This window comes from Thunnus maccoyii, chromosome 4 (genome assembly GCF_910596095.1).
Source record: "Thunnus maccoyii chromosome 4, fThuMac1.1, whole genome shotgun sequence".
In the NCBI taxonomy this organism is placed as follows: Eukaryota; Metazoa; Chordata; class Actinopteri; order Scombriformes; family Scombridae; genus Thunnus; species Thunnus maccoyii.
Window position 1 is genome coordinate 13,744,603 of NC_056536.1, and position 21,670 is coordinate 13,766,272.

A 21,670-nucleotide genomic window follows, 5' to 3' on the forward strand; every position below is an offset into this window, starting at 1 on the left:
ACACACACACACACCCAGTCATGTTTCCATCACTTCAGAGGACATTACATTGACTTACATTCATTTCCTGGAGACTTATCCTAACCTTAACCATAACCACTACTTGTCTAACCCTAACCTTAACATAACCCTAAACTAACCTTAACTTTAAACCAAGTCTTCACCCTAAAATTAAAGATTTATGTTAAGGGGACTTGCTTTTTGTCCACATAAGGGAGGTGAGTCCCCACAACATGACTGTGTAAACAGATTTATGTCCCCACAAAATGAGGAATACCTGATACATACACATATACACACACAGAGTCAGCACAGCACACATTAGAGCAAGCATTACACTCATTCTCACAAGCACCACACACACACAGACATACTTAGACATACACATCATCATCATCGTGCCTATTAGCCTGCTCTGATACAGTAACACATACTTGCCCTCCAGAGCCAGGTGTTGACGCCGCTGGAATTGAAAATTAATGTGAAATATAAACATGATACAAGCCACCTACGGCACTGGCGAGAAATGCTAATATTTTATTAATCTGTCCTCCTTTATTTAATTCCTGTCTGCCGCTAATCTTGAACATCACTCAGAATTAAGGCCAGCCTTTCTGGCTCCAACAGCTTTCAACGTCTTCATTAAAGCGACATGATTCACTAATTACAGGTAATTACCCTTTAATGAGCAGCCCAGATGAATGAGCAGATATGTAGAGGATGGGCAGGGGCCTGAGGACACGTCGTTTTTCATTCCTCAAGGGCCAGGAGCAGACTCTGACTGGTTTTCCAGCTTGACCATTAGCTGAGACACAGTGTTCTGGTTGGAGATGGCTGGCTTAACTGGCACCAAAACATCATTCAGACATAAACGTGGAGTATGATACGAGATAGTGACTGTGGGTTATTTGAATATTTGAACCAGACATATTGAGATGTCTCTCTTTGCACCAAACCAGGGACAGCAACTGTAGTTCTGTATAGAAAGTCATGCATATCAGTTGTTCCCAAGCTTTTTGGTTGCAGTTTTTGGCTGCAAAATCCAAGAGATGTGAGATTGTTTCATAATTTTTATTGGCCAGAAAAGTTTAAAATATGAAGTAATTTGGAGAAAATACAAAGATTTGAGAAAAGTTAGAAAATTAAACTAAATGTTTGCAGTTGAATGATGTTTTTCTTCGTTCCTATACCAATCGTTATCTTTTGACCCATCAGATATATTTTGTGACTTTAACAGTCCTTAAGCCACTTTTATATGTACTTAACAGTTTTTTTGCATTTCACTGCCATTAACAGTCGTCGTTGCAACGTTGCTTTTACAAATTCAACATATCTGGCGTTGCAGTTTGGTGACCTCATGAATATTAAATGTGGTAACTTGCACTTTACAGTCACGTTGAAGCATCTTTGGGTTCAAGAAGCATTGCAAGTCACGTTTACTAACCGCAGCAGAAAGTCTGAAAGTCTCTGTCTGCTATTGCACCCTGATCTTAATCAGCGCAGAGCAACGTGTGATGGACCTGGGTCAGACAACTTATGTTGACTCTTTTTCCCAACAACCAACATGGGTTTTTCCAGGGTCACAATTAGAGTGCATCTAATTGACACTGTTACAGTAAGAAGTGGGACTTGTAACACATTTAAGGTGGTAATGGGTTAAGTTTTCTGACTGTCAAGGTGTAGGAGGTGCAGACTGTAAACTCAAAAGAGAGGCGTATTCATTGTTCTTTTGTTGTTTAACTGGGGGGGACTTTTATTGTCTGCCACTCCTCTCTGACCCCTCCTCCTTCTCTTTCTCTTTCTCTCGAAACGAACGAACAAGTGAAAATGAAATTGATCTAACAACTTGCTTTAAAAAGTGAAGTTTCTTATCTCAGGTCTGCAGAAGAAAGTCCCTAAAAGAAGACACTCTGCACCAGTTTTCCCCTCTTTCTGATTCTCCTCCGCCCCCTCTCTTGCTCTCTCGTGCCAAATGGCCTATTTTTACCCCTCCGTGTGGCATCTCAGGGTTTTCCTTGTCATCACCTCATTTCCTGTCATCATCATATAGGTACAGTTGAACAGTGCAGTTACTGAAAAGGCCCTCACGTTGTCTGTCTAACTGTCTCTCTCAGATGTGGTCACAGATCTTTGTCTTCATATCCAAGGTAGTGGGGCCTTGACATCTTTTTTTTTTTTCCTTTTGCATCTTTCACATCAAGATTTAAAACATAATTTCCTTTATATGGTATGTTAGATACATTAGATAAGGTGGAAATACTCGGACAAAGCACTGGAGACATTTCTTGGTTCATTTTCTTCTGTTTGTTTGCCTTTAATCCAAGGCCGCTAGGATTAGGATATTTACCGAAATAACCCTTTGTTTACAATACACTAATCCAATCACTGCGCTAAAGTTCATTCAATTTGTGCCCTGACAGTGACCCCCCCCACCCTCCAACCCCTCCTCTCTTCCTCTAAAGCATATTTATCATGATGCCATATGCCCCAACATAACACTGCCTCTTTTCTCTGGCTGAAATGTGCAGAACGTGATATACTGTACTGTGTGGTACAATGAAGTAATTGTGTTTTCTCCCTTGAGGGAAAATATGAGTTGGAAGAGGAGAAATATCAGCGCAGGATGTATGCTTTCCAGCCTAATAAGACGATCTAGTTGTGAGTGAGGCCAGCTCGTGAAAATATAAATGAGCAACTTGATTTCTAGGATGTAACTGCGTTGCCTGACCTCTATTACAGCAGGCTTTAGTGGCTTTCTTAGCTTTTTAGTGTCAAGCAGTATTATATTTTTTGCAGCACTTTCCTATAATACACTTTAATAACCTTTCTTTCTGCAGGGCAAAACAGTATATTAGGCCTATATATTTTTAACTGACCAAAATCAGTTCCAGATGCGTTTGAGCGGGTAAAATTCTTTTATGAAAGACAAATATACGTTAAGACTTAAAACGATAAACAATGAAATGCCAATGGACTGCATGAAGTTAACTGTCCTCTCTCTATGGCAGCTCTCCTCCAGCGTGACGCACAGTGCCTCTTTTGTTCTGCCGCTCATTGCTTATGTTACTGTAGAGCACTAATGCACACAGATCAATAGCATTCTTTCCATTTCAACACATTGAGCTGATGTACAGACGCGGAGTTGGAATTGATCCTGTCCTGTCAACACAAAGTTTTAGGTCTGTATGTCTTTTTCCCGCTGTAAAATAAATGGTCTTTAAATAAAAAAGCCTTTTTTCACAGTGTGTTGAGAATCTCTGGTTTGTGATCAAACCACTTTGTAGCTTGACATTGACATCTCCATGTTACACGTTGAATAACTGTAGCCTACTGCCGATGATGACGAACGGCGAGGTGGGTGGGAAATGGTGCAACAGAGGCAGAGACACAACACATCAAGATCAAAACAGAACATCTGGCCCATTCACATGCATCAAATTTTAAAATGTTCTGTCAGTACCAAATGCTTCCTCTTTCACATTGTAGACATTTTATGATTGGAAAAAATATACTATCTCAAATAAAACTCTTTTGAAACAGCTATAAAGCCATAATGGCCATAAAACATGTTAATACACCAATAAAACGATTGGTCTGAAAGGAAAGAAAAAAAACAAAACAAATAATGCATGTCGCCTGTCGGTTTAGAACAAACAAAGCCAGCAAAATCAATTTCCTCCCTGAGAGGATGTCCACCGCATGCTCGCAGGTTGTTTTTTTTTTACAACCACGGCTGAAAGGTGCAAAAACACCAAGCATGTTTCTAGTAAAACTATCAATCTGCACTTCTAATAAGTTCACAGTACAAGGTGCACACAGCCTGAGTATACTGTGAAACCTTTAGTGGCATGAATGCAGAAAACAGGAACTGGCTGGCCCCACTCAAACAGGTCACTGTGTGCAATATGCTGTATGACTGTTTAAGAAGAGATGACTGATATAAGGGACACATGGACATTTTTGAACAATGGTTTTGTTATAACAAATGAAATCCAAATGTGACTTTTCTCTCTCATATACTGTGTTAAATTTCAGCAGAAGACCCTTCCTGGAGATAAAACTGAAAATGTGAAAGCATGTCTGTTAAAACCTTTGATCTTAATTCAAAACTGCAGTTTGAGTTGTGTAAAATAACACTGGGAAGAATCAGAATATGTTTTTTTAAGCTGTAAATCGTTTTTTTTGGGTCTTTTAAAATGATACACTGTAGGAGGAAACTCTTTACATTTTGCCCACACAATACAGTAGGTGCTACTAAGAGCAAGATAAAATGTTTTCAGTGATAACAATAAAACAGCTCTTCTTGGTTCGATGAACCAAACCATCAGCTTCTGAAAAGCAGAGATGGAGAGAGAAACAGAGAGAGAGAGAGAGAGAGAGAGAGAGCACTAATCTCATTACCTTCTCTTCCTGGCATGAGAGAATATTCATTTCTCTGTGGCAACGGCAGGAGGGTGATGACGAAAAAAAATTCAATCGCACATCCCACCATTTCATTTTCCATGTAATTAAATCAGTTAAATGTTATAAAAACATGTAAACTCCATCAATGACTTTGAGACATTTGCATTTTTAATCAGGCCAGATTAATTCTAATAAGCAAGCTGGGCTAAGGCGATGACAGAGCAGGCCTATTGTGTGTGTCTGTCACACTCATTTAATTCTGTCATTATGTCCCATATCCTATTATGATAATTGGCTTTTTATTCTCAATCAACAGCCAGCAAAGGCTATTAAGTAATAATCTCTGACTGGTGCACTTTTCACCTTAAACATGTTAGAAGTTTGCCACCTTGAAAAACAACAACTGGCTAATAAAAGAAGGGAAAATGCAAAAACAGCCCAATGTCCCAGTTTATTCAACCTGGCCTCTTGCTTCAAATGAAAAATGACTGTCAAGAAGCTGCATGTTGACACTTGGCATAGGGTGTAAAGCAAACACATTAGACAGAGGAAATGGGTATCACCATCTTCCCCCTGCAAGGTAACTAAGCAGAGAAGGCGAATGCGTCTGATGTGTTCAGCCATTTCCTCTCCTCCCTCTCTGGGGAGTCACTCGAAAAACCAAATCTCTGAAGAAACTGGCCCTGTTGTTTAATTGAAAGACACTGCTGCAAACAAATAAGGGAAGTGCTAACAGATTACAGCTAGGGAGGCACGCAGTAAGACAAATGTTGCTGACAAAAATATGATGATAACGTAAGTGAGAATAGCAGTCATGATAATGTTGCAAAGTAGCAAGATCTGGACAAATAAAAAGACACATTTATGTTGTGTGTATCATAAAAATGTGATTTGTTTTAGATTTTCAACATTGAGGCAGCAGCTTTGATGCAGTCAAATCTTCCCACTGAGACAAACTGCAATGAGTGAATAAAAAACAACTTTTTAAAAGGTTATCTGACTACCAGAACTGGAAGGCAAAATACAGTTTTCTTTGTTCATTAATCACAATTGCATTTGTGGTTGTTGAAGAAGAGCAGGTTGGTTTACTTTCTTATATTGTTACCTGTAGCAGCAGGTAAACAAAGCAACTGGTTTTAGCTTGGACGGTCAGCTAAACTAATTAACTAACCTTGATAATTTCATATAGCTGGATTGCATTTTCTTAAATTTATTCATAAAATTATCTATCTCTTACCTCTAGCTGGGTCTAAGTGGTTCCTTAGCTCCACTCAATGAGATTCAAATTAACAAAGCATCATCTCTGCCTCTGAGAAAGGTTTGTATAAATAAAACCCTATTTTGCACCCTTGGACTGTATCTCATCTGTCATGACATAATTAATACTATTCTCATGTTGGGTGACACCTTGCCAAAGAGTGTAAAAACATTTTCCACATCCTAATGCTGCCTTACAGAGCAGCAAACACCATTTGTACCCCCAGACTGCTGCCTCAGCTGCATTACAGAAGACGAGCAGTCACATGCATTGTGTGGAGTTAATGCAAAGATGGAGGACAGACTACCAACAAGTCACATTACTAATACACCATACAGGACCTGTGGTGTCAAACATGTGGTTGGGGACATTTTCACTGTAGTGACAATACTGCAGTGGTTAAGTCATTCTTTGAAATAGCCAAACAGGAAATGTACTTTGAGCCTTTACAGCACTATGATGACAGTTATCTGGCAACCACAATCTCATTGTAATGTTAATGTTTTCTCACAAGAGAGTATAAAAATGTGCAGTGAATACTGGGAAAAAAGATAACTAGCTTTTATAGATTTATTTCTGTATAAATTAGATTCACATCGTTTTTTTTTCAAACATGATCAAAGACTTGCATTAGTTTTGTGAAAAGATTAACACCTAGTTCAAGAGCAGTCTTTCAGTGTTACATTATCAAAGTTAACTCTAACTTCAGTAGTAAAAACAGTCTCACTCAAGTACAAGAAATCTTTCTATGCCCAATGTTTTTAACACTAAAAATCAAAGGTAAATGTCTTCATACATGCATATAACTAACTCCATATAAGTATCTCATTTAGTAAACACAAATAATAGCTACATCCTCATTTTCCATTATTTTTTAACTGTTGTTTGCTTTGATTTTAGAAGTGTACTTTGTCCTCTCAATAATGATTTTTTTCTATATTAATTTTTTGTGTTGTTATTGCCAGTTAATTTCATATGTATGATTACATATATCTAACTTTAGGTCCCTGAACAGCATACTCATCCATACAATATAAAACTTATATTTATCTATGACATTGTCAGTCCATTTATCAGAAGCTAGCGTAATAATGAAAAAATGTCACCCATTCAATAGCTCAAAATGCACTGTACACAATGTCAGGAAAGTGCGGGGGCAGGGGGGCTTTGTTTCAACAGAGGCTGATGCAATTGACGGTTGGACCTTTAATGTTCGCAGTTTCTTACTGGCTGCTCTCTCAACAAAATGCCTGTGCAGTCATCTCACTCATATTTTAAACTCTAAAATTAGCCGTAGAGTGCAGCAAGCTGTCAGTGCTGATTCAGTCGGACAGGCTAGAATGTATTAATTTTCTCACATGGGAGAAAAGTGCTTTTCGAGGTTTCACTACCCCCCACTTTGCCTATATCCCTGTGCATTAGTGTCCTTTTGAGGAGCCACTTTTTTTACCAGAAGAGACTTTAGAGAGATTTTCTCCAGTCCCGAATGACAGATGCTAAAAAGCAAAGTAAGTATGGCCTCTCAAACAGTGCAATAACATGTGTTATGTAGCCCCAGTCTCTCAACTCTCACTCGCTAATGTTATGAGTAAGTCAGATGTCTACGCTCAGTGCACAGCCGTTTCACACTCCCACAAGCAATTTCACTTTTAGCGCTCTAAAGACAAGAGTTAATAAACCTTTTCATTTCACAGTCAAACCTTATGAAAGTGCCGTATGGCGCCACAATTTACATTTTACTCACTATTTATCTGTAAAGGCGACTTAATAAGTTCCCTCTTGAGTACACACAAGGTGAGCGTTACTATGGGGATGCAGAGTGCTCGTCTGTGCTCTGTGGTACTGAGGCCTGTTCCATTGTGGCGAGAGACAACAGCTGTCTTTACCTTTGGCAGGCAAACAGGCTCATTAAGGGCGGCCATGTTTGTTTTTGTGCCTGATACCTAGCCCTAAGCAAACACTGCCATATCTCCACTCCACAGCCCTCGCAGTCTCAACATTTCCTTCCCTATTGTGGAGGGAGGCCCTGGCACGTTGAGCCTGCCATACGTTTTTTTTTTCCCCCCGCAAGCTCTGGCCGAGCTGCCAATGACTCTCAAAGAATGCATGCTTAATTGAGAAATTTAGTCGAGGTTCGAGCTGATGAAATGCTGAAATGCTGTTAGGACACTACAGAGATGCTATGAATGTTATATATATAATGTATGTCATTATACCGCCTGATATCACATCTTGTGGTATGTCACAAGAAAGCCCTCTTTGTTTGTTGTGCCGTAGATGTGATAAAGGCGTCATTATTTGGTCCGCTCACAGCTAAAATCTGTAGTGAAAGGTTTCATTCGCATATTTTCTCCTCTCTCAGCAGTGTCTGTGGCTTGAGTGACAAGGCAGGTTGAATTCATAACGCTTTGACAAAAATTCCATTTAAGAGGGAAAATGGCATTGAATGTCATTCCATTACTGCAGACGGCAAACACGGGAACACTTTAACCCAGAAGGCATTCACATTAACTTATACAAAATAGCAGAAAGACTATTTTTTGCTTTCCTATAATATATGTACAGTATTGGAGTATTTTCATCTAGCGCATTTCAAGAGTAGTCTTCCAAAATGTAGTCACTTATTTGATTTCATCCCTTTTCACCATTTGTCAAGCCCAAAGTCACAATGCATTGTGAAATGAGTTCTTAATGTGGAGTAATGAGGCTGTCATGGCAAAGCAGTCTCTGCTTGTTTGAGTTTGACTCATGTCGTAGATTCAATTAAATCAGCTGAAGTCAAGCTGGCCTCAGGCCAGATCGGTAATGGGTGACCTCATTCAAACAATGCTCTGACATATTGAAACAATAAGAGGAAGGGGCCTTGAGTCAGTTGCAAAAGCAAACTCCGCTCAAAAGCGATAAGGTAGAAAAATTACAGTTACCAAAGTGTTTGAAAGATTCATGCAGTCATTTGTCTTCAGGGGTGCTTGTGTAGTTTTTTATCTTCTTGGTGCCAAATTGGTGCTTGTGGAACACCTCATAGGACAGACTGCTCTGTGTGTGTGTGTGTGTGTGTGTGTGCTGTCATTAAAATCACAGACCTAAAGGAGTTCAATCCTAAAAATCCTCAAATGTAATAAATGCAAAAACGGCATTGTTTATGGCACTGTAAATAAAATATAAACAATGCAATTGTCAATATACCAAACCATGTAACGTGAATGTTGACTCTCACCTCTCTTTGCCTGTAATAATTGAAAACAAAATTTGTCGAGCTTAAGAGATAAAACTAACAGATTTTAAACACAGCTGGCTCATTTCTTCTTCAGGTTTACTTGTCCTCAGAAGTCTAAACTGACTTATTTGGATGTTGAAATGCCTGGAATCTAAATCATGACACAAACACTCCCAAGGCTATGTAAACAACCTTTCCAGTTCCAGTCTACAACCACGCTTTTTGAGCAATAACTTGAATGCCAAGGGCAAAAGCACTTCTCACTTTTGGAAGGATCTCCACTGTCACACAGTTATTAAGAGAGGGCACTCCTCAGTTTGTGTAAAAGGGAATAGGTATCACTAAAAGGCTTATTCTGACACTCTACAGTCAATGTACAATCAATTATGTGACTTATTTTGAGGTGCATTTACCATCCATATGTATAAATTTACAGTTTGGACAGACAGAGACATCCTGAGTGCTTTGTAGAATAAACTGAAACAAGGTAACAAAATCAAAACAGAACATCTTGCTTTACTCACACTTATTTCTCTATTCACCGGGGCAAAAGCACTTACAGTAAACAGATAAAAGAGCAGGCGCGCATACACACACACTAACTGCATCTCATTAAGCGGCATTCCCTCTGGCCCTAATTCCATTAGAAATTAAAACTCGGGACAATTAGTGGCAGATTGGTCTCAGCTCAGTGCGCTATAGTGGCGCTCTCAAGGCTCCGAGATGACTTAATTACAGACTCATCTGAAAACTGTGCCACGGCGCTACGCTGGAGCACACAGTGAATACCTGGAGCAAGGGTCAGCCACGACATGGCTCAACAGATGAAGAATTAACCGCTGGAAATAACACTGTAAACCAGAAAAGATAAACAGTCTAAGTAAGTCATCACAAAGACAGAAGTGATTGAATAAAGTGTTGATGTGGGGGTGTATATGGGATAATAGAAACCTGCAAACTTAAGTATAAACTGTACACACAGTGTGTTAGTGTTTAACAACCCTCGTGGTTTGTGATCATTTCTACCAAAGGATTCCAAACGGGATGGGAGAGGCTAAAGGTCAAATATTTTCTGGACAGAGCGCTTGTTTACGAGATTGTTTGGTACTTGACTCTCAAGTCTTAGTTTGTCACTTCCTCCAGATGGAAGGGTGTGCAACTGATAAGAATTTTATTTGTGCAAATATGCCAAATCTTCGGCATCTCAACTGGTCAGGACAGGGCGCTCTTTGCAGCCACACTTAGTCATTTAGGCTAACAATACATAAAATCTTAAATAGTGCCACTTCACTTCAGCAGCTCAACCCAAAGGAAGTATCTTAGCCTTAGTACGTTTCCATAGTGAGCACAGAGAGCAAGGCATTTTATCAAAATCTTGACGGAACACAGATAACTTATTTTTTATCTGCTTCATCACTCCGCTTATGACAAGGACACAAAGCACATTTTTCTGTAATTGATCCAACTCTAGTTTATGTAACGACTGACCGTTCTGCCCTTCAAACTAGGGAGGGAGACAGAAAGAGCGATTTGATTGCTCCATGTACTTGCTCTTGTCACGTGACACCGTGTCCCATTATATTGTGATGTTGTCATAGGAGGAGAGGAAATGAAATGCCTTGAAGCTATAGGGGATGTGTGTGTGTGTGTGTGTGTGTGTGTGTGTGTGTGTGTGTGTGTGTGTATGGATGGATGGTGGGGATTGTGAGGTGTAAAAGTGAGTGAGTATATATAACCCTGCATGTGTGTCTGTGTGTGGTCCTGCAGTCTAAAACTCATGCAGTTCTAATTGGGCAACTTGGGATTGTATTTTTGTTATCATTTCCATCCAATTGGCCCAGAAAAGATATATTGTTTTTGTGGATACAGTTTGCACGCAGTTTCATTGACTGTGCAGTCCTATTACTGTGAAACTGGCAACTTAAACCTGTATTTTAAGCATCAAACTCCCTATTTAAGTCAACAATACATTATATTTAAAACACTGACATGGTAGCATGCAAACAAAAGCTCTGAGCTTTGTGTGATGATGAGAATTCTACCCAGATGATACGTGGATTATTGCAATATTAGCAGGAGTACAGGAGTGTTTGTGTATCTGGATGCTAATATTAAAGCAACACTCCCCCCCCAAAAGTCACTGTTTACCCTTTAAGCTCAGTTTAAACCCTTGTTGAACTTGCTGACAAATTAAAAATGAGCATGTTGACTGACACCCCCGATTGACAACTATTGCAACCAATCAAACCTGCAGAAACAAGCCTTCTAGCTCTGGCAGTAATTACCATGCGACTCTAACACTTCTCAGTTTTGCATTTTGATACATTTTTATGCAAAAGTAGTCTGCGCCTTATGGTATATGAGCTGCTTGAAAGCATGTTCCCTACATGGCAGCAGCATGAACACGAACCCTTATGAAACACTATGCCTTCATCTCCTCTGTATCTGAGTAAATGATAATTCATAAGACCTCCTCTGGTGGCTCTGAAGAGGTTGAGGAGGTTAATGAATTCAGTTCAATGCCACACTGTTAAACTGTGAGTATGGATAACATTTAACACATTTGAGAAGTACTGCTTATTATTTGTGGCTCATGTCTATATGACAGTACTGGTATTGCACGTACTCATTGTGATAAGATTCAGTTTACTAATACACTTTCTTCGATGATTCATACTGTGCATACTGTAGGATGAGGTTTTATGAGTTGTCTTTAAGATACTGTGGAGATAAATGTTGTTTCTATACAGTGGGTTTTAAGATTGCTTTCATGTCTTCTTTTATGTAAAGGGGATTTTTGGCTCAAACCACCAGGCGTGACAAAAATTCTAGGGGAAACACTGCAATCATTTAACCTGGTGAGTTACTGTTTAAACCTGCTCCTCCACCAGTCTTTGCACCTGTACGGCTTTTTTAGACTGCGGTGGGAGGCAGCTGATGCTTTTTCTCCAAAACTGTAACAAATTGCATCATTATTTCTCCCCAGTATGTAGACAGTTTAATGGAGTTGCTGTCATAATTCGAGTAAGGCCAGTAATTATATAACTGTGTGTGTGTAAACACGGTTACTGTTTTACACGTGGTGATAGGCGAATCTAGATACCGAGAAAGGGAAGGTTTTTAACAATGGAAAAATTGAGGACAATGAGCGATGAAAGAAGCAGTTGTTTTCCAACAAGTCACTGTGTCAGTTGAGAATTTCCTTTGTGTGTGTCTCTGTGTTCGGGGGATGTTGCATGAATGGGCAGTCAGCATTTAGGGTTCAAAAGAAAACAGCAGCCTGAGCTCCTGTCTGTGTGAAAACCAAGGCTACGGTGCTCTGTATCAAGTGCCATTGTTTTGGTAATAGTAAACCTGGGGCACTTGCCAGGAGGCATTAGTCATTCATCTAACAAGTTCCACAAAGCAAACCACAAAGTGCTCCGCTGTTGACTTCCTCTTATTGAATTCTAAGCACATAAGCACATTTCCAAGTATCTTAGAGCAAGGTATAAACTTTCTGATAACTAGCTACCTGAAATATGGCTGCCATGTTTGTTTATTTGTGTGTTTCCCTGACAGGAAGCCAGCTCATTTGGAAGCATTTGGTGGGGTGGGGTGTTGTGAGTGAGGGAGAGAATGAAGGGAGAAGAAGGGAGGTGGTGGGTGGAAGGCGGATAGAAGGGGATTAGGGCGGAGTGCAATTTTTCAGCAGGCCAGGCATACGACATGATCTCTAATTACCCACAAAGCACTGTGTAACCCGAGCCACAGATTAGGCTGCATTATCAGGCTTAATAAAACATGACCATCTCTCAGTTTCACTCCCTTTCCCTGCCCTGCTGCCACAAACATTTGTTTCTACTTATGACATTCCCAATGCCTTTGCTAAGTAACCGGCCTAAATGTACCTGTTGCTGTTTAACTGCAGCAACAGGTACACAAAACTACACAAGCCCAACAAGGCACTCAACTGAATTAAGATTAAAGGGTCGATTAACCCAAATTACAAAAGAACATAGTGTCTCTCTTACACATGCAGATCGTTTTGGATTTATTTGCCCAGGTCACAGTCTCCTAGATTTCTACATGCACCCCATTACATTTTATGGAGATGAATGAAATTGAGTTTGTGTTGTGCACAGCATTTAGAAATTACATCTCTTTCCAGAAGAATTAGGCCAAATAATCTACAGACCTCGTTGTAGCAGAAATGCTTAAAATCCAGGGCAAACAACATAAACACTAAAACAGAATGGCTAGAAATCACTATGTAAGTGAAAACAGAGTTTTTTTGTGATTTGGGTGACATGACTCTTTGAGTCACTTCTCTGACTTAAAAAAACACTTTCAGGACTCTTCTGCGAGTCTCGGATTCTAACTTCAACTCTTCTAAATTGAGACGACAACTAGACGCTGTTTTTAGACTCCCTGATGTGACGATGACTCTATTTCTCTTGATTTTTTTTGAATGCAAATTTGGTTGATTTTGCGAACAGAAGCAAGCCCTCTTCAGCTTTAAACTTTCCAGCACATTTTCACAAACAGTATACTCGGGGTGCATATATACACACACACTCATTCACACACTTTTGCGCACATGCAGGGGCCGGCACAGAGCAGCGGATACACATTAACGTCCCAGCAACACACAAGCATGCATACACATATACTTTCTTGGTTCTCGTGGGTTGTGCCAGTAAGTGCTGCTTTAGGCTAGGGTTTTTCACTACTGTCTACTGTGTTATTAACAAATCTATAAAAAGATCTGCTCAAGTTTCCCTTTCCTGTGTGTTAACAACCCTACCAAGCTGCTATGAAGTTGATGAAGTCTAGTTAAGAGAGAGACAAGAGTCCTCGAGCGTAACACCATTGACCATGTCATAATTTCCAAAATCCTACTTTTCTTTCCTCTGTTTGTTTTTCTTAGCGACATCACTCATCAGCATGGCTCATGGCCAGCTTGAGACTAAATAGGTCGACAACACAAAGAGAGGGCCTCTTTCTCTCGCTTTCCCTCCCTTTTCTTCAACCCACAAGTCTCCTCTAACCTCTCTACCTCTTTTTTTTACAACCTCTATCTCTGTTCTTTTCTCTTTCCATAACTCTACTGCAACTTTTCCTCTTCTCTCTGTTTTGGCTCTTCCCATATCTTAAACCAAAAATAATAGCATTGCAAGAACTAAAACCATGATATTACAACCTCCATGTACTATACCTTTCCTGTCACACTTTCTCGCACTCTTTCACACTCTCTCTGCCCATTGTAAGCGATCACGGAGCTCATCATTAGCTCTCGAAAAGGAAGAATGAGCCACAGTTTGATTACCTCAGTGGCTCTGTGGGCTCCTGCAGTCTCTGCTGACTGAATTGGACGCAGGCGATTACGGCCTTGCACAGGCAATTATATCTGCCTGCTAAATATGTCACACATAATAAACACATGCTCCTGACAGACAAGGGACACGGCGAGACAGTCACAGCAGGAGAAAGAGGAAAGAGAGCAAATTCAGGATCATATGGATTTATCAACCCTGTCCTCCCCAAGTGGAAACCTCTCGCAGTTCAAATCAATGCATGTCAGTGAATTAATGAAAGACACCAGAGCTCAGATTAGAAGTCAAATATCTGCTGGTGAATGGCAACCTAAAAAAAAGTATCCTGATTGACAATTTTAACCCCAAAAGAATGAGCTGAATCTACACAGACGAGGCTAAATTCAAACATGTTTTACTCTGGGAGCTTTGAGATCATTGTATTATCTACTGTTGTGTTTCTAAGTCTGGACTTGGACCATTAATTGAGCTTTCATATGGGTTCCGTCCTTTCAAGCCGCAGCGCAAACATGGCACTGACACCAGGCCGATAATATTTGTAAAGGATATTCAGTGAAAACAAGGGAGGGAAAGAGCCTTAAATCCCTGGCAAGGAGCTTACCATGGCCCATGGTGTTTGCACAGGACATACCTCAGGAAGCTGAGACAACTGGGAATGTTTGTCCAGCTTCCAGCCTCTTCCATGCATACATACATACATACAGTACACACGTACAGTACATACATTCAGTTCATACATATAGTACATACAGCACAGTACATACATATAGTACATGTGTACATAGATAGATAAACTGTACATAAATACACTGATCATACAAACAAACATGCATTTGTTGAGTATAGTAGTACATACCTACTTGCACATAGGGATAGGGTAATTAGTGATTACTGTGTTGATTAATTTATCACTGAATTGAGTACTTTAATTATTAAATGTCAAAAAATAGTAAAAAGAAAATGCCCATCACAGTTCCTCAGAGCCCAAAGTGACATCTTCAAATTGCTTATTTAGTTCAGCTAAATATATTCAATATACAATTATACAAAACTGAGAAAGGAAGCAAATCCTGACATTTGAGAAGCTGGAATATGTCAATATTTGACATTTTTGTTGGATAAATTACTTCAATAATTATAACTGGTTATGAAAATAGTTGTTGAGTAATTTGTTCTTGATTGACATATCAGTTAATCAACCAATCGTTTAAGCACTCATACATACATTCTTTGCATACAGTATATAGTATATATACACAGTACATACATTAATACAGTATATACTGTGCATACCTGCATTGTATACATAACATACATGGCCCATGGAGCGAGCAACATGACGGACTTACAGTCCTTCTTATTTGCTTCCATTTGTTTACCTCCAGCACAGATAACCTGGCTCTGTATGCAAGATATGAGCTGTAATGTACAATATCTGAAGTATATATTATAGCTTTCCATCATCCTCCGGAGGGGGGTCTTTTGTTTTCCATTGCTAAACAAAATAAAATTAGAGTTACTTGGGGGTCCCATGTTAAAATCTCATGACAGGACAAGTGAAAGCTCCAATAATCTTGTTGATACAACAGAGCTTAAACCACATGAAAATGAAATAACCTGCACGTCTAATTATTACAAAAGATGACAAACTGCTGATGAACCTTTAGATAGATGGGTAATAATGAATAATAAAAAAAACAAATAAATAACTTATTTGACTGATGTGCTGCATTATTTGCACTTCAGTTTTAACACGCTGTCATGCGTCGCTTCTTTTGAGTGTTTGCAGCCATTAACAAACATAATCAACATTTAACTAAACACCCCGGGGCCTGCTCTGCAGCAGGTGCTGGCAGCGTTTCTTTTTCTTTCTTCTTCGGCAGTAAGAATGAGAATGCCATCACACTGCCCCATGGGAAGGCCCTGGCTGACTAATGTAAGCACACTACAGTGGGGCGGCTGGTCTTAATTATGGTAACAGACGCTGAGGGGGATGCACTGGTACCCACCAACCAGCAAGTAGCTTAAGACTGCCAGCCAATTCCCCCCACCCCCCCAGACACCACTATACCACACACACATTCATACTGTCACTCTCATAACCGACATCAAACAGAAACACTGCATTTAAAGGCCAAACAAAGAGACACAGGGCATTTAAATGATGAAAACACAATTCATCATCCTGTATGTGGCGTTAAAGCATCACTTGTCTTATTTCCTTTTATCACTATTCATGTCTGTTTATCAAAACTCATCTTAAAAAATATAAAAGTCACACAAAAAAAACTGATGTAGACATCTTGTGGTTTGTTGGGAAAATGACTTTTCACACAGAGCCACCTAGATTAAAAAAAAAAAAATCTCTGTGCCATATGCAGGCTCTGTGACACAGCCAATGTCAGAGCCAATTCCAGTTTCATTGAAATGATTTCAAATGGTCGGAATCCGTATTAAAAATCTCCTCCGCGTGTCGGGGCAGGGAGAATATGATTTAGTGGCTGTTTTTGCTCTGCCCCTGCTTGCTGTGTGTCACCGGCCCTTACTGTGGTATGCATGCCCTTCCTCTGCACGGGGCTATGAAAGCAATTGTGATTGTGATTCCGTAGTCAGCAAAACGCTTGAATGGCCCCGAGTTAGCATGCACAGGCACACACACACACACACACACACACACACACACACACACACACACACACACATACACACACACTCACACTGTCCCCATAGTGGGCCACTGATTACTTCAACCCATTTGACTCTCACTCATCCTTTGATTCTCCCTTTCTGCCTCTCTGTCACATACCACAGAGTTTGTCATTAGCTAATAGCGACAACACCACTGACCATGAACGTGCTACAACCTGCATTACAGACTGGTTAATTTGTCAGCCAGCTTGTTTTACTTGACCATGATCAGCTGATGGGAACTGGCTGAATTTGTTAATACAAAGTAATCAAACCTTTGCACAACATACACAAGACTGTCATGTAATAAAAAAACAAAATTGAGATAAGGTATTCAAATGGAGGGCATCATTCCCCAGCTTATCTGAGGCAGAGGAGACCACCAACTAACAAAGCCAGCTCTTCAGTCATGCCCTATCTAGGCAGATATCAGTTGTTGGGAGGATATATGAGCTGGGTGGGGCCTGGGTGTATAAACACAGGGCCTGCTCTCTCTGCACTCTATGCTATTGCTGTACTGTAGGCAGTGGCTCACCTCAGCAGCAGCAGTCAGCACTGTTTGATTAAGGTATTCAAATAAAGGAGCAGACACTGTGTTCCCATTTCACAGAGCAAACTAAAGGTGCCGGACAAACGGATGGCGACGGTACAATTACAGCTGCAAGCGTCGTATAAGACAAGATGTAACACAAAGTGCAAATTAGTACGGTATTTACACAGCATATATGAGTAATATATGTACCATGCAGGCTGTAAAGCAGTAGACAGCATTAAAACATGACACATTTTCATATTATCATCACAGCACAAAGCTGTTATGATGGTATTATTCTGTTTTTCTTTGCGGCTGTGGGAGAGCACCGCAGAAATAAAAGGCACGTACACTCACAGTGAAATAAAGTGAGTATTGAAAGTACTGAAGTAGACATCTTCAGAGTTATTTATGGATCTTTCTGAATCATCTCAATCTGCACTTAAAGTACGTTCCCTGTTCAATTTGTGCATCTCTTTCTTGGCGTTCTCTTTCCTTTTTTCTGGGTAAAATAGAGTTTTATTGGCTACTGATTTGGCTAGCAGATTGATTCATGTTATTTAAAGAACAGTCAATGACAAAATGTGAACTGTCAAATCTTGGAAAAGGTTCACATTTCCTCCTTGCAAGATGTTTTTATAGAACATGTACAACACCAGCACAGTAACGGAAATGATTCATGCAGTGACTAGTAATCCAAGTAATTATCAGTGCATCAAATAAAGTGCAAGAAAGAATCCATCCAGAAGCGCTGGTAATCTAACATGCACACAAACTATTATGAATGAAACAAGCTGCGGCTCCAAATGAGCAGTGTGAACAGCATGACAGCGGCACACGTGTTCCCTGGAAGTCACATAAACTTGCTAAACTTGCATAACTCAAACTAGGCTTGTGGCAGCACACGGCATCCAGAGTAAGTCAGTGGCACACAAAACAGGTTTACAAATTAACACATTATAAAGCTAAAACACAAGCACATGCTCACTTTATCCAATTAAGCCCGTGTGTGTGACTCAGCAGCCAGAGACGAGTAATGGTGCTAAATCTCAATGTGGTTGCCAAATTGCAACCGTCTTACCAAAAGCTTCTTTTTATTCAAATTATTTTGACGTTTTTCCAATAATATTATCCTGACAGAATATTCTCAGGCTAAACTGAAAGCCAACAAATCTGCTAACAAATTCAGCAACAAACCAAAATATCCACATGAATATGCAAAGTAAGCCCATAAAAACAATTGACCTTAATGTGATGATTAACTTTTTGCCTCCTCACTGCGTTAGAAAGAGACCTGGGCAGAATTTGGAATTGGCCAACCAAGGCTGTCAGAGATGATTAGCAGCAGGCAGATCTGATCAGATACAGTTCCCACATAACAAATCAGATGTCTCTTTAATGCCACAGCCAGTTTGACAAGTGTTTGAGGAGAGGAACTTGACCTCCTGCGTTGTGTTAACAGGACACCGAATGATCCCCGCTGGCCTCATTTACATTGCTAGTGAAGGTAGTTAGTGTTACACATGTGATGATAGCAAATTATACCTCCCCTTGTGGAAAAAAAAGCCCCCACTCCTTCCAGCAAAGCAGCCCTGTGCCTTATTCTGGGATTTCAATAATTCAAATGAACACTTGTAATTTCGAGGGGCGCCACACTTTTTGTATCGGTGACAGCAGTTGGTGTCACTTTCTCCCCTTGTGAAAGCACTTTATATCGGTTAAATATCTATTGGCTTTGTTTCCAGGAGTCATGCAGTGTTTGATATCAGCATATTCTTAGGATTATCCGCATGCAGGATGATCCTAATTCGTTTGACCTAAAAAAAAAAAAAAAAAAGATAGCCTGCGCGTAGGAGACAGTTTTAAGAGCCCATCTGTGTGTCACAGGTGTAAAGCTGACTTATCAATAAATATTTAAATAGACCTTATTTCATCTGTGATCGAACGGATATTGCGAAATAGACTGTGCCCTGTTTTTTTTTTCTCTCTTTCTCACTTTAACTTGCTTTGTGCCACCTGAACAAAGATTACTGTAGCACCGCTTTTAATACCTCGACTGGGAGATGATCTTTTCACTTGATTACTGGAATGTTCCGTTCAGTTACAGAGATTTTCCATTGCCCACACAGTGAGAGACAAACATCCCCAACTGTGTTTTGTATCATTCCCCTCACTGTCATACCTAAAAGCCATCTTTATCAGAGAAACCATACGAATCTACAGAAGCAGGTCAACATCCAGAGTCTTTTGATTTGTGATATTCTAACCGGGGTAAGTAACAACAAAGTCTAATTCAGTAATTGCAGATGGCTGAGATCCTAGAAACTGTGTGTCCTTTAATTAAACAGTTTACAGTGATTGTGGTACTCATTAGTACTTTTTCTATGATCTTATCATATTTTGTGGTGTTTTTATCTCTTATGGCAAGCTTTCAACTTAATACTTCTAAAGACTTCTTGTGTTGCTCCATCCTTCGGTTCTTCATAACAGGATTACCAAGGACTGCTTGTTTTTCGCAAGGGCTCATAATTATTATTTTTTTTCTTGGAAAATGTCAAACTGTAAAATATTCATATGTTGTTTTAAATGCCACCTGCGCACTTGCAATGGAGTCAGTCAGAGCAGGTCACAAGCCAAAAGCCGCGGGGTGTCAAAACTGAGAGAGAGAAAAGAGTGGTACTTGTACCAGCCAGACTCTGTGGTTTCTCGTTACAAAGTAATTAACAGTACATTACTGGCACACATCCATTTAATCGCTGAACTCCCAGCGGAAAACCATGTAAGCTATAAGAAATCATTGAGAGGGAAGATAATGCTGGAGCAGAGAGCAGAGTGGGGCAGTATGGATTCTATACAGCCCCTGGTATTCCACATCGGGTGGGACACTTAATGCCAGCTTTGTGCAAAACACAACTGCACAATCTCACCGGGGAAATAACATAATAACCATGTTGGTTAGAGAGAGAGAGAGAGAAAAAAGTTGGACTACACATTTTCTTTGAACAGCAAAATAGAATGATTGCAGGTTTAAGTCTAAAGTAAGAATTAATACTAATTCTGCGTCCTGGTCCAGACTAAATTAAAACCAGTCCATCCTAGCTCAGGTTACTTTACTTGCTGACACTTTACATTTTTTTTTTCTTTTTTTTTTCTGAAGAGTGTGTAGTTTGTGTGTTTGAAGCAAGTGAGCGCCCGTTGGATAAAACGCGTCCAAAGCATGCGTTTGCATTGCGTAAATGTTGCAGGCTGTGTTTGACAAGGCTCACATAGAAGAGACAGGTGAGACATGAAATCATTTTTATGCACGAGGCTATACAGCGTGTTATTTACCTTGTTCGAGTGGTAATAGTCCAACGGGCTCAGACAACTTGGATCAGTCGGTAGGGAGCATGAACCCACATTTGCCGGGGGCGCAGGATAAAATCTCACGTCCATCTCAGGTTGTGCGAGACTGAAGGCATGAAATCACTTTCAGCGTCTTTGACTCACTATTGTCTCAGCAAACACAACGCCAAAGCAGGAGGTAAAGAAAAAAAGAAGTGGGTGAGTTTTACTCGGTACACTCTTCCCTCACATCCGTTCGCGGCCGAACTTCGGCACCAACTCTGGTGATGCGCAGTCCTCCTCACAGCAGCCCCGCACCAGGATGCGAAACACTCACTCACTCAAAACGGAGTACAAATTTCATGGATACGCACGTGTTTGCAAAACTATCCCGTTGTTCCAGAACAAATACAAGAAAACCTCCAACTTAGATCCTCTCTTATTAGATCTCTTTTTTTTACGGCTGAACAGCAGCCCATAAATTTGCAGCCTCTATTTTCCCACTGCTCTCAGGACTCCATACAGGCTTTGTTATGGAGGTGCATATTCTTGCATTGGTTCCAGTACAGTTGGACTTCCCTCTGCCATGCGACCTCTGCCGATAATAAACGGGAAAGAGGAACGGAGGGAGAAGGGGGAGGGGAGATTGGTGGCTGCCTTGGCAACCGCTCTCCTTTCTGCAACTGCGCGCTTCTGATTAGCTGGAAATGTAGTAGTGTGCACGGCTGTGCATTATAAAGCGCACTCTGCTTCCATCGGTGCTTCATAAAGGCTTTCATTTGGGTTATTGTGCCAAGGCGGACGGGAGGAGGTTGCACAGAGTCTCTGTGTAGTTCGACTATGTTTTTTATGTATTTTTATTTTTCATTTGCGTGGCTACAACCTGAACCTGTTGTGCTTCACCTAAAATCGGCGTCACCTGATTTTTTGCA

The 21,670-nt window shown here is 40.2% G+C and overlaps 1 protein-coding gene across 2 annotated transcripts in view; it reads right to left on the reverse strand.

Annotated features, from left to right (window-relative positions):
• LOC121896372 (thymocyte selection-associated high mobility group box protein TOX-like) overlaps positions 1 to 21,370 on the reverse strand; it is an 81,796-nt gene extending 60,426 nt beyond the window's left edge. The window contains exon 1 of one of the 2 annotated variants that reach the window (XM_042410216.1): positions 20,745 to 21,370. In XM_042410216.1, coding sequence (XP_042266150.1) covers positions 20,745 to 20,849 — 105 coding nt within the window. In that variant the 5' untranslated portion in view covers positions 20,850 to 21,370. The remainder of the gene's footprint in view (positions 1 to 20,744) is intronic. The other variant, XM_042410217.1, reaches the window with a different exon arrangement.
• Positions 21,371 to 21,670: the final 300 nt, after the last annotated feature.